Source organism: Cnephaeus nilssonii (genome assembly GCF_951640355.1).
Source record: "Cnephaeus nilssonii genome assembly, chromosome: 2".
Lineage (NCBI taxonomy): Eukaryota > Metazoa > Chordata > Mammalia > Chiroptera > Vespertilionidae > Cnephaeus > Cnephaeus nilssonii.
This window is the reverse complement of record NC_137073.1, coordinates 11,465,769-11,480,589: the sequence shown is the minus strand read 5'-3', so window position 1 is coordinate 11,480,589 and position 14,821 is coordinate 11,465,769. Positions and strand designations below refer to the sequence as shown.

General features: G+C 55.7%; 1 protein-coding gene across 2 annotated transcripts; it reads left to right on the top strand.

Moving 5' to 3' along the window:
• Positions 1-645: 645 nt before the first annotated feature.
• RABEP2 (rabaptin, RAB GTPase binding effector protein 2) lies at positions 646-14,814 on the top strand. Of its 2 annotated transcripts, XM_079782545.1 has the most exons (14): positions 646-1,295; positions 1,779-1,988; positions 6,332-6,489; positions 8,692-8,802; positions 8,887-9,237; positions 10,340-10,435; positions 10,528-10,626; positions 11,339-11,491; positions 12,478-12,655; positions 12,792-12,803; positions 12,888-12,943; positions 13,035-13,076; positions 13,162-13,278; positions 13,626-14,814. In XM_079782545.1, the coding sequence occupies exons 1-14, from the start codon at positions 1,235-1,237 to the stop codon at positions 13,725-13,727; spliced, it is 1,746 nt and encodes a 581-aa protein (XP_079638671.1). In that variant the 5' UTR covers positions 646-1,234; the 3' UTR covers positions 13,728-14,814. The 2 variants fall into 2 exon arrangements, with proteins under 2 accessions (XP_079638671.1, XP_079638672.1); XM_079782546.1 differs by lacking the exon at positions 13,035-13,076 and having other exon boundaries at positions 647-1,295; positions 13,626-14,813.
• The last annotated feature ends 7 nt before the right edge of the window (positions 14,815-14,821 follow it).

Below are 14,821 nucleotides of genomic sequence, written 5' to 3'. Positions count from 1 at the left end.
TGTCTCTCTACTTCCCAGCACGTGGTATTCTCACTCTCCTGTTTTAGCCATCCCGGGAGGTGTGTAGTGATATCTACTTGTGGTTTAGTTTGCGTTTCCCTAATGGCTAATAATGTTGAACATCTTTCCATGTGCAAATATGCCATCTGTGACATCAGCGAAATGTCCATTCCCGTCCTTTGCCCGTTTTCAAATTGGACTGAACTAGACTTTAAGCAGGGATGTGACATGATGTGTTTCACAGATGGCTCTAGTTGCTTTGAGAATGACTCAAGGAGCCTCAAGGCCACACGGGGGTGCCGTTAGGAGGCATTCTGGAAGTTCAGGAGAGAGGTGATTGCGACTGGGGCTGGGTTTTAGACCTGGAGCTGAAGAAAAGGGGACACATTCTGCAACTCAGTCCTTCGGAGGTAGAGTTTACAGGACTTCCAGGCCCCTGGAGAGTGCTTTACAGAGGGAGAAGCGGGTTGCGAGAAGGGGGATCAAAGCTCTGGACCGAAGTTTGAGTTTCTTGTTACCATCCAAGGGGGGATGTCACAGATGAGAGCTTGACCGGCCACGGCAGAGGGAGGAGAGGAGGGATTTGAGAGGCACTGGACGGGGAGGGGGTATTAGCAGGAAGCGGTGAATGGCTGAATATCAAAGTGGGGTGGGGACCGCCAGCGCCAGACTTAAACGACTGACTGACGACGCGGGGACGCGGGCGCCCAGAAAAGTGGAGCCGACCCAGCCCTGCCCCGAGGGACGCCCACGAGGGCGGGGGTGCAGGAGGCCTGGCCACAGTCGCTGTAACGCGAGCCAGGCCCCGGCGGAAGGGCGGCAGGGGCCCCGCCAGGAGCCGGCTCCGGGCTCGGGAGGCCGCGAGAGCTTCGCCCACCCTCGGCTGAGGCCGGCGGGCACCTCCGAGGAGGTGTAATTTGAACAGAGCTTCCAAGGTCACACCGAGACCCTAGGAAGCTTTGGGTGAAAAGAACTTGGGGTTTTGAAGAACTAGTGTCCTCGAAGAGCGCTCCCCAGGAAGGAAGGCGGAGAGGGGCGGGGCCTGGCACCGCGGCCCGGCGTCCCCACGGATCTCTCCGGCCGACGCTCGGCAATTCCTCCCCCACCTCCAGCCTCAGCCTCCTGCAGGGCTGATCCGGAAACAGCCGAGCGGATCCGGAAACAGCCGAGAGGACCCGGAAGCGGTGAGCTCGGTCACCTGGGAGTGCGGGATCCCGCCGTTTGCGCGGAGGCAATGGCGGCAGCTGCGCCGGCGGCCGCGGGCGAGGATGGCGGGCGACGGCGGCCGGGGACCGGTACGTGAGGACGTGTCGGTGCATGCGAGGGGCGGGAAGCCGGAGGCGGGGCCGAGCTCAGCAGCCGGCGGGTGGGGGTTGGTGAGGGGTGGGGGGGGGGAGACTGGAGAAAGGGGCGGGGTCTGTAAACACCGGCGGGTGGGCGTGGCCTGGCGATTCCCGGGGTAGGACCACCTGGGAGGTGGGGCCCCGTGAGGAGGTGTGGGCGGGGCCAGGTGGGCAAGGGGCGGGGACGTCGGAGGGGCGGGGTCATGTCAGAGGAAAGAGGATTGGGTGAACCGTGGATTGGGAGGAGGCGGGACTATACGCTACCAGTCGAATTAGGTGGGAAGAAGGCGGGGCCAGGTGAGCGAGGCGGGTCTGGGGAAGGGGCGGGGACCGTGGTTGCGGTAGTGCCGGGTTGCTGGACTTTGGGGTGTGGTGGCCTGGGTTATTGGGGGTTCTGGAGTGATGGGAAGAGAGGCTGATTCTTGTTCCCCACAGTGCTTGATCCCCAGCCCCAGGAGGGCGCCAAGGCCGAGGCTGAGTCAGGGGAACTCTGCCGACTTCGAGCCGAGCTGGCAGGCGCCCTGGCAGAAATGGAGACCATGAAGGCTGTGGCCGAGGTGAGCGAGAGCACGAAGGCCGAGGCTGTGGCTGCGGTGCAGCGGCAGTGCCAGGAGGAGGTTGCTTCCCTGCAGGCCATCCTGAAAGGTGAGTCAGGGTCTCTTCGCAGACTCTCCATCAGCGCCATAGAGGGGAGTGCATGACCAGAAGAGGGTCAAGGGGTCCCTCTATGGGGCGGGGGGTAAGTTAGCAGGGCAGCCTAGCCCAGGGCAGGCCTATGGGCCTTAGGAAGGGCACCCTTGTCTGATTTGCACAGTGGCACTGCCTGTGCAGGCAGCAGCTGGCAGTTCCAGCTAAGTGTAGCTCTGACCTCTACCTGTTCCCTTGCCCCCTGTCATTTCTTGTCCCTCACTGATCAGCCCTGAAGATGAGCAACTTCTCCATTCCCTGAAGCTCCTTCATTTGAGCCTCTGGGCTCCTGACTCAGCGTTGGGCCCTGTCTCTTTGGAGTCTAACCCTCTGGTTTCTGGTTTCCTCCCTTCCCCACGCACCCTTACATCCGCACCTGCCCCTACCACACACACACGTGCATTGACTTCCCTGTATGTACTTGGGATGCAGCACCATCCATTGCCCCAGATCCCGTAGCTTCTTTTTCTGTTTCCCCCTTCTCCTCTAGTCAGAGGCCAGTCTCTGAAATAGCTTCCAGTCCTGTCCCCCACTCTGCTCCCACAGCCAAGCTCTGGACAACTCCCTTGGACTGTTACCCCAGCCTTCTCACAGGTCTCTTTCTATAACCTGGCCTTGACATTGACTTCCAGAGTACACTTTCTTTTTTTAACTATATTTTTATTGATTATATTGATTTCAGGGAGGAAGGGAGAGAGAGATAGAAGCATCAATGATGAGAGAGAATCATTGAGTGGCTGCCTCCTGCACGCCTCCCACTGGGGATTGAGCCCACAACCTGGGCATGTGCCCTGATTGGGAATCAAACCGTGACCTCCTGCTTCATAGGTCAATGCTCAACCACTGAGCCACTCTAGTTGGGTCAGAGTACACTTTTTTTAAAAAATATATTTTATTGATTTTTAACAGAGGAAGGGAGAGGGATAGAGAGTTAGAAACATCGATGAGAGAGAAACATCGATCAGCTGCCTCCTGCACACCCCCTACTGGGGATGTGCCTGCACCAAGGTACATGCCCTTGACCGGACTCGAACCTGGGACCCTTCAGTCTGCAGGCCGACGCTCTATCCACTGAGACAAACCGGTCAGGGCCAGAGTACACTTTCTAAAATTCCCACCCCACCGTGTCACTTGCTTTTCCAACAGCTGCTCCACCTCCAGACTTCTGGGGCTGTATTTCCCACATCTCAGGCGTCCACATACTACCTCTGCAACGTGGTTGTCTCCTTGTATGACTTGCCCTGTTATCTGCTTACTATTTGTTCTTTAAATAGGTCCACTTTTTTAAAAAAGTACATACATTTAATTTATTAATCCTCACCCGAGGATATTTTTCCATTGATTTTTATTTTATTTTATTTATTTATTTTTAGGAAGCTTTTTTTTTTTTTAAGATTCTTTTTTTTAACATTTTTTTTTTTTTATTGATTTCAGAGAGGAAGGGAGAGGGAGGGAGAGATAGAAACATTAATGATGAAGAGAATCATTGATCAGCTGCCTCCTGCACACCCCCTACTGGGGATCGAGCCCGCAACCCGAATATGTGCCCTTTACCGGGATCGAACCCAAGACCCTTCAATCCGCAGGCTGACGCTCTATCCACTGAGCCAAACCAGCTAGGGCTCCATTGATTTCTACAGGGAGTGGAAGGGATTGGGAGAGACAGAAAGAGAGAGAAACATTGATGTGAGAGAGACACATTGATTGGTTGCTTCCTGCATGTACCCCAACCAGGGCTGGGGATCTAACCTGCAACTGAGTTACATGCCCTTGACCGGAATTGAACCTGGGACTCTTCATTCCACAGGCTGATGCTCTATCCACTGAGCCAAACAGGCTAGGGCTTACATACATTTATTTTAAAGGAAACTTTCTGTCCCTATAAGAAAAACTATTCTAAATCATCATCATAATGACAGTGATAATAATGCAAACATTTATTGAACATATCATAACAACGTTTATAATAGTGGCTAACACATATATGCCAGGTTCTGAGCTAAGTGCTTTATGAGTATTTAACCTTTATAGCAATTTCTATGAAGTAGGAACTATTATCTATCTCCATTTTACAGAGGAAGCGCTGAGGCCCAGGGCGGTTAGATAACTTACCCAAGGTTATGCAGTTGGAAAGCTACAGATCTGAACCCAGGTGGTCTGGCAGCAAAACCTTTTTTTTTTTCCAAGAGGATATATTATAAATTTATTCTTTTTTTTTTTTTAAATATATTTTTATTGATTTTTTTACAGAGAGGAAAGGAGAGGGACGGAGAGCTAGAAACATCGATGAGAGAGAAACATCGACCAGCTGCCTCTTGCATACCCCCTACCGGGGATGTGCCCGCAACCAAGGTACATGCCCTTGACCGGAATCGAACCTGGGATCTTTCAGTCCGCAGACCGACGCTCTATCCACTGAGCCAAACCCGTCTCGGCAATTTATTCTTTTTTTATTTTTTTTTATTTTTATTTTTTATTTATTTTTTTTTTTCTAAGTCAGTCAAATGTGCTTTTTTTATTTTTTACTAGAAGCCCATTGCACGAAGATTCATGTAATAGACCTTCATTCACCTGGCTGCCTGCACCAGTTTTCCGCCGGCACCGGGGACCCAGGCCTTGGCTCTGGCCACCGCCTTCTGCCTTCTTTCAGGGTTGGGGCTTGGCCCCTGCCAGCAACGATGCCAGCAGCGATGGGAGCAGCGGGAGGCTCCGGCGCCTCCCGCCGGCCCTGGTTCCCTCAGCTGGCCCCGGTTTCCTCAGCCGCTCAGCGATGGGAGCAGCGGGAGGCCCCGGGGCCTCCCGCCGGTCCAGGTTCCCGCGGTGATGGGGGGTGGGGCAGCGTGTGGGGGCTGCCATCTTTACTGGGTTAATTTGCATAGCGCCCTAATTGGCTGTGGGCATAGCGAAGGTAGGTCAATTAGCATATTACTGTTTTATTAGGTAGGATGATTTTAGAGCGAGGAAGGGAGAGAGAGAGAGAAACCAATGATGAGAGAGAATCATCAATTGGCTGCCTCCTACACAACCCCCCTGGGGGTGTGACCCAACCGGGAATTGAACTGTGACCTGGTTCATGGGTTGATGCTCAACCACTGAGCAACATTGGCCAGGCTCAGGATATATTACAAATTTTTGTAAGCAATAACTTAGTTCACACCATGAAATAAAAAGTACATTAATAAAAGTAAGTAAATAAAAGTACATTAGCTCTAACTCGTTTGGCTCAGTGGATAGAGTGTTGGCCTGCGGACTGAAGGGTCCCAGGTTCGATTCCGGTCAAGGGCATGTACCTTGGTTGCGGGCACATCCCCAGTGGGAGGTGTGCAGGAGGCAGCTGATCGATGTTTCTCTCTCATCGATGTTTCTAACTCTCTGTCCCACTCCCTTCCTCTCTGTAAAAATCAATAAAATATATATTTTAAAAAGTACATTAATCAAAATAAACAAGCTTTTGTAGGTTCTAAACTGAAGGATGTTCTTTTTTCCCCTGCAGAATCCTTAAAACCTGAGGCACTTAAAATATGTTAGCCTTTCGCCCTAACTGGTTTGGATAGAGCATTGGCCTACGGACTGAAGGGTCTTGGGTTCGATTCCGGTCAAGGGCACGTGCCTGGGTTGCCGGCTTGATCCCCAGTAGGGGGCATGCAGGAGGCAGCCAATCAATGATTCTCTTTCTCTCTCTCCCTTCCTCTCTGAAATCAATAAAAATATATTTTTAAAAATATTTGTTAGCCTTTCTACTGAGATGTGAATTATACACAATGACAAAAAAGGTTAACAGACCAGTTGTCTATTATGGATCATTCCAGCTTTGTTCAACAGTGACTGGAACTCTTCTCATACTCTCATTCCTTCTCCTGAGAAAGTTGTGCTGCCTGACTATTGGCTGAACTTTGGATTTGGCAGAATATTTACTTCTAATGTTAGTACACACTAAAATAAGTGTGAAAATCACAGGTAAAAATATTATGTTAGATATGATTTTTGTTGGTGTATGTTGATACCTATCTGTATAAGCCATTACTGGTCTATATGTGGGCCAGGTATCATATCCTCAGCATCATGTGTAACACCCAGCAGATGTGATCTTTGATCTTTCGGCAACCCAGTGGGGGAGTCATTAGTGTCCCCATTTCGCAGCTGAGGACACGGATGCGGAGAGGCTAACACTGTCCAGGGCCATCTCTCCACAGGCCCACCGCCTTAGTGTCGTCACCGTGGTAAACTGCCTCGCCCAGTGCGTTAGTGCTGGGGAGCCCCGCGCACTGACCCTCCTCTCCTCCGCCTTCCTGCCCTGCCAGACTCCATCAGCAGCTACGAAGCCCAGATCACTTCTCTGAAGCAGGAGCGGCAGCAGCAGCAGCAGGACTGCGAGGAGAAGGAGCGGGAGCTGGGCCGCCTGAAGCAGCTGCTGTCCCGGGCTCACCCCCTGGACTCCTTGGAGAAGCAGATGGAAAAGGTTGGGTTTGGGATAGCCTCCCCCTGACCCCACGGGTGGCCGTGGGACAGAGGGGTGCTGGTGTGCCACTCCCAGATCATGGGGAGCAGGGCACCCAGTCATCATTCTAGGTATCGCAGATGCTAGTTCTACACTTAGCAGGGTCTTGGCCTGCCGCTTACTGGTGGCTTTACTATGTTCACTTACCTCCAACATGAAGGACAGTCATGTAGGGAAAGGGAGCTAACCCTGAAGGATACCTCTCCAGCACTAGGCACTCTGATAACTGCTGGACAGATTCAGGCTCCCTAGTCTTTCCCCTGAAAACTAGGTCCATTGATCCATTTAACAGATGAGTAAGATAAGGTTTAGAGAAGTTCAATAATTCTCCCCAGGTTTTGCACACAGGAGATTTGGGACTTAAAAATCGAAGCCATCTGATTGTAAAGTTTTTGTTCTGAAAATAGCATATCACTTCCTTTAATGTTGTTTTCGTTATTAATAATAGTAGGAAGCACATATTACCAAATTCTTCATCTTTCAAAGCAGGTTCACATCGTTACCTCACTTGATCCTCACAGCAGCCCTGTGAGGTAGGTACTTAGCTCATTTTATGCATGAGGAAACCGAGGCTCAGGGAGGTCGAGTCAGTCGCCCGGTTAGACAGACAGAGGTCAAAACAGGAGCCCAAGAAGTGAAGGTGTCTAACCCACACCTTCCCAGCAGAGGCTGCGGCTTGCATGCGGGGTGTTCCTGCAGGAGCAGTTACCCAGGGTGGGGAAGGAGCGGGCTCTGCTGACGGAGAGCCACCTGGGACGTGGGAGGGGCCGCAGGCCTGGCGTCAGGCAGTTCCAGTCCCGGCCCAGCTCCTGCACGAGGCCACGGTCAGGCCACACCCTGGGGTCTGCAGAGTGTGGATTCCAAGGCTTCGGATGGGACCCAGAGTGTTTTGTTTGGGCCACACAGGCTTACCCTGCCTGTTGCCATGGTTCACATGAGATTTGGAGGGTTAGACTGAGCTTGTTGTGTTTTTTTTATTATTGTTTTTATTGATATATTTATTTTTTTTTTAGAGAGAGAGACATCAGTGTGACAGAGAAACATCCATCGGTTGCCTTCCACACACACCCTGACTGGGGATCAGGTCCGCAGCCCGGGTATGTGCCCCGATTCGGAATCGAACCTGAGACCCTTTGGTCCATGGGCCGATGCTGTCACCACTGACCCGCACGCCAGCCAGGCAGCAGGGCCGTTCTCGCTGACCGAGCACTCGTGGGAGATGAAATGTGGTGACGTGGTTAGAGTTGGCTGTCCTAGGAGAGAGGGGCCAGGGTTCACCCTCCTGGAGCTGTTGTGCTCAGCAGGACCCCAAACTTGAAAAGAGACCAAAAAGGAATAGCCAGCAATACGGTGGTGACTGGAGTGTGGGAGGGCATATTAGTTAGGATGAGGTTTGGACACCCAAGTCAGCAGTGACTTAAATAAGATAGATGTTTATTTTCTCAAGGTCCAGAGGTAGACGTTTCCAGGGCTGAAATGGCAGCTCAGCTCTTAGGGAAGCTGTAGAGCTGTTGTTCTCCAGAGCGATTGAGATCTTGCTCCCCAGTGTATGTCATCAGTTTGGCTCACATAAACTCTTACAAGAATTTTTTAAAATGTCATTAGGAACTCGGGCTCCTTCTGTGTTGCTGTGTAGCCATAGGTCGCTTACTGCCTCATGTCCAAGATGCCTGCTTGAGTGCCCGCCCTGTCCACATTCTAGCCAGCGAGGAGGAGGGGGTGGGGGAACGCACACCCTCCCTTTAAGGAGTTGCCCTGAAGTTGCACATGGCACCTGCCTCCATCTCCTTAGCTGAAACTTAGTCATGTGGCCATGCTTAGTTACAGGGGAGCTGAGAAATGTGGATGTATTCTAGAAAGAGGCTATGTGCCCAAATTAAATGTTAGTTTCTGTGATAAAAGGAAACTGGATATTGGGGAGGAAATATGGTGAGCAGGTGGGAAGATAGTTGTGACTGTGGCCCCTTTACCTACCACGTGCCCTGGGGCAGGTCTGAGCTCCAGACCCTCTGTGATCTCAGATGGGGGTGGACAGGGCTTTCTTGGGAGGATTAGAGGGGCTGATGTACTTGGAAAGAAAGCTCTGAACAGACCTGAGGGTTCCTGCAGTTGGGAGGGTGACTGTCGCTGCCCAACTCCCTCCCCCGCCCCCCCTTTCTTCAGGCCCATGAGGACTCGGAGAAGCTGCGAGAGATCGTGCTGCCCATGGAGCAGGAGATAGAGGAGCTGAAGGCAAAGCTGCTGAGGGCGGAGGAGCTGATTCAAGAGATCCAGGTGAGGGGAGGCCAGGGGGCACTGAGGGAAGAGGGGCGTTGCAGGACCCTGTCCCCCAGCCTCTTCCCTGACCCCCTTCCCTAGGGACGTCCCCGGCACCCCCCTTCCCTGCATGGCTCCACGGAGTTGCTGCCTCTCTCCCGGGACCTGTCTCCCCCGCTGGAGCCTCTCGAGGAGCTGAGCGGAGATGGGGGTGCAGCGGCCGAGGCCTTCGCCCACAACTGTGATGACAGCGCCTCCATCTCCTCCTTCTCCCTCGGCGGTGGGCCCGGCAGCAGCACCTCCCTGCCCCGCGGCCGCCAGGGCCTGAGCCCCGAGCAGGAAGAGACGGCCTCTCTGGTGTCCACGGGCACCCTGGTCCCTGAGGGCATCTACCTGCCCCCTCCTGGTTACCAGCTTGTCCCAGACACCCAGTGGGAGCAGTTGCAAATGGAGGTGAGTGGAGTGGTAGGGTGCCTGTCTGCCTGCGTGCGTCCGCCTCTCCTTGCACCAGTACTTACTGAGCACCTACTGGGCCCAGGCTGAGCCAGAGCTGGGGATCCACAGAGAGGAGAAAACTCCCTCCCTCCCGGCGCTTCCACCAAGTGAGGGAGCCAGGCCACACATGCACGTGGACACGTCGGGAGGTCAGTGTCCCCGGGTGAGGCCCAGGACAAAGGACAGGCCATGCAGTGCTGGAGACTCACCTGGATGGTGACAGAGAGCACTCCTCGAAGAGTGGGGGCAGAAGGCACTGAAGTTCAGAGGCCCTGAGGATGGATAGACCATGGTGTGTCTGAGGCCCAGGAAGGCCACCGAGAGGGAGAAGAGAGAGGAGATCGGAAAGGAAGGCAGCCATCAGGAGGTCAGCCTCAGTGCACGGAGTGTTTCAGACAAGGAGCAGTGGGAGGCCTCTGAGGGGTGTAAACCACGGAGTGCCTGCTCTGCTTTAGGCTTCAACAGACCACTTGGGCCTCAGTGTAGGAACGGGCTGTAGTGGGGGGAGGGCAACAGGAGAGGCGGGCTGGCCAGTTGGAGGTGCTTGACATAGTTTTTTTTGTGTGTGTTTTTTATTGATTTCAGAGGAAGGGAGAGGGAGAGATAGAAACATCAGTGAGAGAGAATCATTGATCGGCTGCCTCCTGCATGATCCCTCCTGGGGATTGAGCCCGCAACCCTGGCATGTGACCTTGACGGGAATTGAACCTGGGACCCTTCAGTCCGCAGGCCAATGCTCTGTCCACTGAGCCAAGCTAGGGCCTTGACATAGTTTAGAAGAAGGTTGTGACTGGGACCAGGAGATGGCAGCAGAGATAAGGAGACGTGGATGTGGAATCTACTTTGGAGGCAGATTGGCAGGGCCTGCTGGTGGGTTGGACTTGGGAGTGGAAAAAAGAGAAGAGTCAGCATCAATTCCTGGGCTTTGGGCTTGAGCAACTGTGAGGATAATGGCACCACCTACTGAGATGCCAAAAGAAGGGGGGGGGGCCCTCGGCATAAGAGGCATGGTGAGGGGAGGCCTCCCTGGAGGTTGAGACTGAGGCGGGGTCTGTGGCAGGGGCGGCAGCTGCAGAAGGACCTGGAGAGCATCAGCCGTGAGCGGGATGAGCTGCAAGAGGGCCTGAGGCGAAGCAATGAGGACTGTGCCAAGCAGGTGGGTCCGGCCTCTGCTCCAGCCCAGCAGGGCCTCTGGCTGCATGCCTCCTCCTGGGCCCCAACCTCACCCTTGCCCCCTGCCACCCACAGATGCAGGTGCTCCTGGCGCAGGTCCAGAACTCAGAGCAGCTGCTGCAGACCCTGCAGGGGACCGTGAGCCAGGCTCAGGAGCGGGTTCAGCTGCAGATGGTGAGGGCTTGGGCGCTGGGGCAGGAGGGAGGGGAGTGTGATGGGAATTGGTTGAGGGGGGCACATGGAAGGTTGAGGCACCTGTCCTGCGCGGGCTGCACCTGGAGTTGGTGCCAAGAGGGTGAAAGGGTTTCCAGGGTACCTGGCACCGTGGCCAGAGCAGGGGCTTGTGTTCAGAGAGAGCCCACGGCACGCCTGCTGCGGGACCTTGAGCTGATCCCACAGGCTGGGAGCCTCAGCCTTGCCGCCGTGAAATGGAGACAGTGGGCCCAGCTTAGAGTCATGAGGAGTAAAAGCAGGGATCGCGAGGCCAGATACTTCCCAGACCAGACGAGAGCTGCCGGCGATTGAACTGGGCCAGGTGCGAGGCAGGAAGGAGCAACCTGGGAGCCGAGAGATGGTGCGCAGGGGGCGGCTTCCCTGGACTCCGCCACGTGGGAATTCGAGCTCAGTGCTGCCAGGTGTTCTGTTTGTCAAGAGAAGCCAGAAATCTAGATATTTGTGTGTCCTCTACCAATTTTTAGACTTAGCAACTAATTTAAAGTAAAAAAACCGACAACCAACATGGACCAAATAAAGCAGCCGACATGGCTGGTGGCTGCCACTGTGTGACCCGCAGGTCACTGAGAAGGGTGAAGGAAGAGGGTCAGGGTTTGTCCCCCCAGGGGCTGGCGACGCTTGTCCCCTCAGCGCGCACTAACTCCGTCCCCAGGCAGAGCTGGCCTCCTCCCACAAGTGCCTGCGCCACGAGGTAAAGCGGCTGACCGAGGAGAACCAAGGGCTCCGGGCCGAGCAGCCGCAGTCTCCAGCCCCCCGGGTCCTGGAGCAGGAGGGCCAGGAGGAGTCGATGCCCAGCTCAGTGCCGGTAAGGGGGGTGCAGGCACCGGGAGCCTGGGGTTCACCCTGGTGGCGCTTCCTCCCTGTGGGACTGGGGGACAGATCCAGGCTGCTGTGTTCTCTGCGTCACCTTGGCCGACTCACTTGACTTTTCTAAGGCTGTTTCCCCACCTGAAAATGGGACCACGCCCCCTCGCCAGCATCGGCATGAAGAGAAAATGAGCTCACAGAATGCTTGATGTAAAAGCAGTAATTTGGTTTATTTTTAAGGGACACGAGATCCACAAAGTTGAATTCATCATAATCTTTGGTTCATAACAAGCTGTCATCATCGGTCTGTGCATGGTCTTCGTTGATATTATTAATTTGTTAAAAACATGAAGGTCGCCCTGGCCGGGTGGGTCAGTGGCTCGAAGCATCGCCCCATTCACCAGAAAAGGTTGTGGGTTTGACTCCTGGTCAGGACACATACCCAGGTGGCGGGTTCCATCCCCAATCGGGGTGCATAAGGGAGGCAACAAGTTGATGTTTCTCTTTCACGTCAGTGTTTCTCTAAAAATCAATGAAACGTCTTCGGGTGAGGATTTTAACAAAAAGTGACGGTCATCGGAGCCCTTGCCCATCCTGAAAACACACCTGGGATCTCCTCACGGGGACCCTTCCTGCTTGGCTCTGCTCCCTCCCTCCTGAACTGGACCACCCCTGCTCTGTTTTGGTGCCATTTTTTATATGCACATGCCTCCCTAAGCAGTGGAGTGCTGAGCAGTTGGTTGTTTCTGAGCGTTAGGAAAGGGTATCTTGCTCAGGGTAATCCGGACCTTGGCACCATTCCTCATGGGCCTCTGCCGGGGCGTGTGCTTGCTGGGGAACGCTCACTGCTGGGTCATGTGCTGTCTCCTCGCCCCATGACGGGCTGTCCCCCTTTTAACAGGTTCCTCCCTTCCTCCCCTCCCCACACTCCCTGTGCGGCTGGTGACCCCTGCTGCCACACCAGCAGGTGCTTTGCCCTTCCAGGAGCTGAAGCAGCTGGTGCTCCGCATGGGGCAGGAGGCCAGGGCCCACCAGCGGGCCCGGGAGCACGAGGCCGAACGCCTTCGTATTGAGATCGTGACGCTGCGGGAGGCGCTGGAGGAAGAGACGGCGGCGAGGGCCAGCCTGGAGGGGCAGCTGAGGGTGCAGCGGGAGGAGACAGGTGAGTGGAGAGATGAGCTCCCTCACTCCTGCTCTCGGGGGGTTGGCCTCCCCACAGGGGACCACCTGGGTGCCAGGAGGGGAGAGAGATGGTGCGAGAACAAGCCTTGACCTCTCTCTCTTTCCTTCCCACACAGAGGTGTTAGAGGGTGAGTATGGCTGGAGCCGGCGGGCTGGGGCTGGTGGAGGAGGAGAGCGTGGGCCTGACGGCTCGTCCCTGCCTGACTTCCTAGCCTCCCTGTGCAGCCTCAGGACGGAGATGGAGCGGATCCATCAGGAACAGAGCAAGGTGAGGCAGAGTAAGGCCAGGCAGGATGATGGGCAGGGGTGGCAGAGTGGGGGAGACCCTAACCAGCCCCTCTGCCCTCTGTCTGCCTCAGGAAGCCTCGGGGCAGCCACCAGGGTCAGGCCCCACAGAAGAGGTCAGTCGGGGCTGGTGTAGAGGGACCCTCCAGTGGGCCACCCCTCCTGCCTGGCCCAAGGTCCCAGCCTCATCCTGTCCCCTAGGCTGAGCTCACAGACCTCCTCTCAGAACAGAGGGCAAAGGTGCTGCGGCTGCAGGCCGAGCTGGAGACGAGCGAGCAGGTGCAGAGGGATTTCGTGCGCCTGTCCCAGGCCCTGCAGGTATGGCAGGTCCCCTCACCACCAGCTGCCGTGACTCCAGGTGACGTGTCCTGGGTCATGCAAGGACAGTCCCCAGCTAGAGGAGTCCTCTTCCCCCTGGCTGGCGTGGTTCTTTCCTCTGAGCTCCTGCTCCAGACGTTAAAGCTCCATCTTTGTGTGTCCATCTTTGTCGTGGGCAGCCCGGCCAGGCACACGGACCTGCTGCGTGCCATTTACCACCTGCCCTGCCCGCTTCCTCAGGCCGCCCTTCCAGGACCCCTTTCTTCCTTGAACCTGGTGTCACTACGGGATGGGGGGCGGGGCTACATTTGCCCACCGCGGGCCTCTGCTCTCCTCACGGCCCGCAGGTGCGCCTGGAGCAGATCCGCCAGGCAGAGAGTCTGGAGCAGGTGCGCAGCCTCTTGGACGAGGCGCCGCTCAGGGACATCGGGGACATCAAGGACAGCTGAGGGCCAGCCCCACCCTCGGGGAGACTGCCTTTCTCCACTGCAGAGCCAGGAGGCCTAGGCTCTGGGGCTCTCGGGATGGAGCCTTTCCTTCTCTCTCAGCCTGGGGTTAGGGGACAGGGCCACACCGCCCTGCCAGGGCCTCCTCCCGGGAGTGGCTGGGCCTTCTGCTCCCCAGGATGACATGGGTGAGGGTCCCAGCTCCCTCCTGAACCAAAGGTGCAGGCTCAGCCCTGCGGCTCTCTGGCTGCTATGCTGCCTCCTGGGTCCCACCCTGGTGCCCCTGTTCCCCAACCAGACTACCGGCCCCTCCCCTAGTCCCAGCCAAGCTGTGGGTGGTGGCGTGGAGCCTTCCTCCACATGTGCGTCCTGGACAGACGGCTGCTTTCTGGACTGCATGACACTAAGATGCTTGTCCCCAGGGGCTCGAGTAGGCCCAAGATGTGCATGGAGGCAAGGCCAGACTTTTCTGTCATTTATTTTCAATAAATAAGCAGCTCAGCTCAGTCGGTCGCCTTGTCCCTGCAAGCCCCACGTGGCTGGGGAAGGGAGGTTTTTACAGGGAAAGAGGGAGGTGGGTGGCTGGGTGGGGAGGCAAAGGGAAGGGGACATTGTGCTTATAAACAAGAATGTCGAGGGGGACGGGTGTGGGGTCTGTGCCACAGCTCTGGCTAAAGGTGTCACTATCAGGATGGGGAAGAAGGGGCAAAAGGACTGGTTACTTCCTTCTTTCATCTTCTGGATCTGGAAGGAGAGAAGGAAGGGTTGAAGCAGGTGGTGGGAGAGGAAGCGTCCCTCCCAGGCTCCAGGCTCCCACCACCTGCAGACTCACCTGGAGGGTCGCTCAGCAACCCCCATACCCACCTGTGTCCCCAGATCCCACTCCCAACCACTGCAGCCCCAGCGGCAGACAGCGCAGCGCCCAGCCAGCGCAACGCAGCGCAGCTCAGCAGACAGTGCCCAGAGGCCGGGCAGTGCGAGCCCGCAGTGAGGGCAGCAGCTACCCCTGCTTGGAAGCGCGGCAGTGGCAGTGTGCGAGCGCAGTGACCTCGGAGGCCAGGAGGCCAGCCGAGGGGGAGAGGGGTCAAGTGGGGGCA

Excerpts from the sequence above, each read along its gene's own strand:
- RABEP2 (XM_079782545.1), top strand. The coding sequence starts at position 1,235 with ATGGCGGCAGCTGCGCCGGCGGCCGCGGGCGAGGATGGCGGGCGACGG. Across the intron at positions 9,238-10,339 it reads GGGAGCAGTTGCAAATGGAG|GGGCGGCAGCTGCAGAAGGA; the intron begins GTGAGTGGAGTG and ends GGTCTGTGGCAG. Across the intron at positions 13,279-13,625 it reads GCCTGTCCCAGGCCCTGCAG|GTGCGCCTGGAGCAGATCCG; the intron begins GTATGGCAGGTC and ends CACGGCCCGCAG.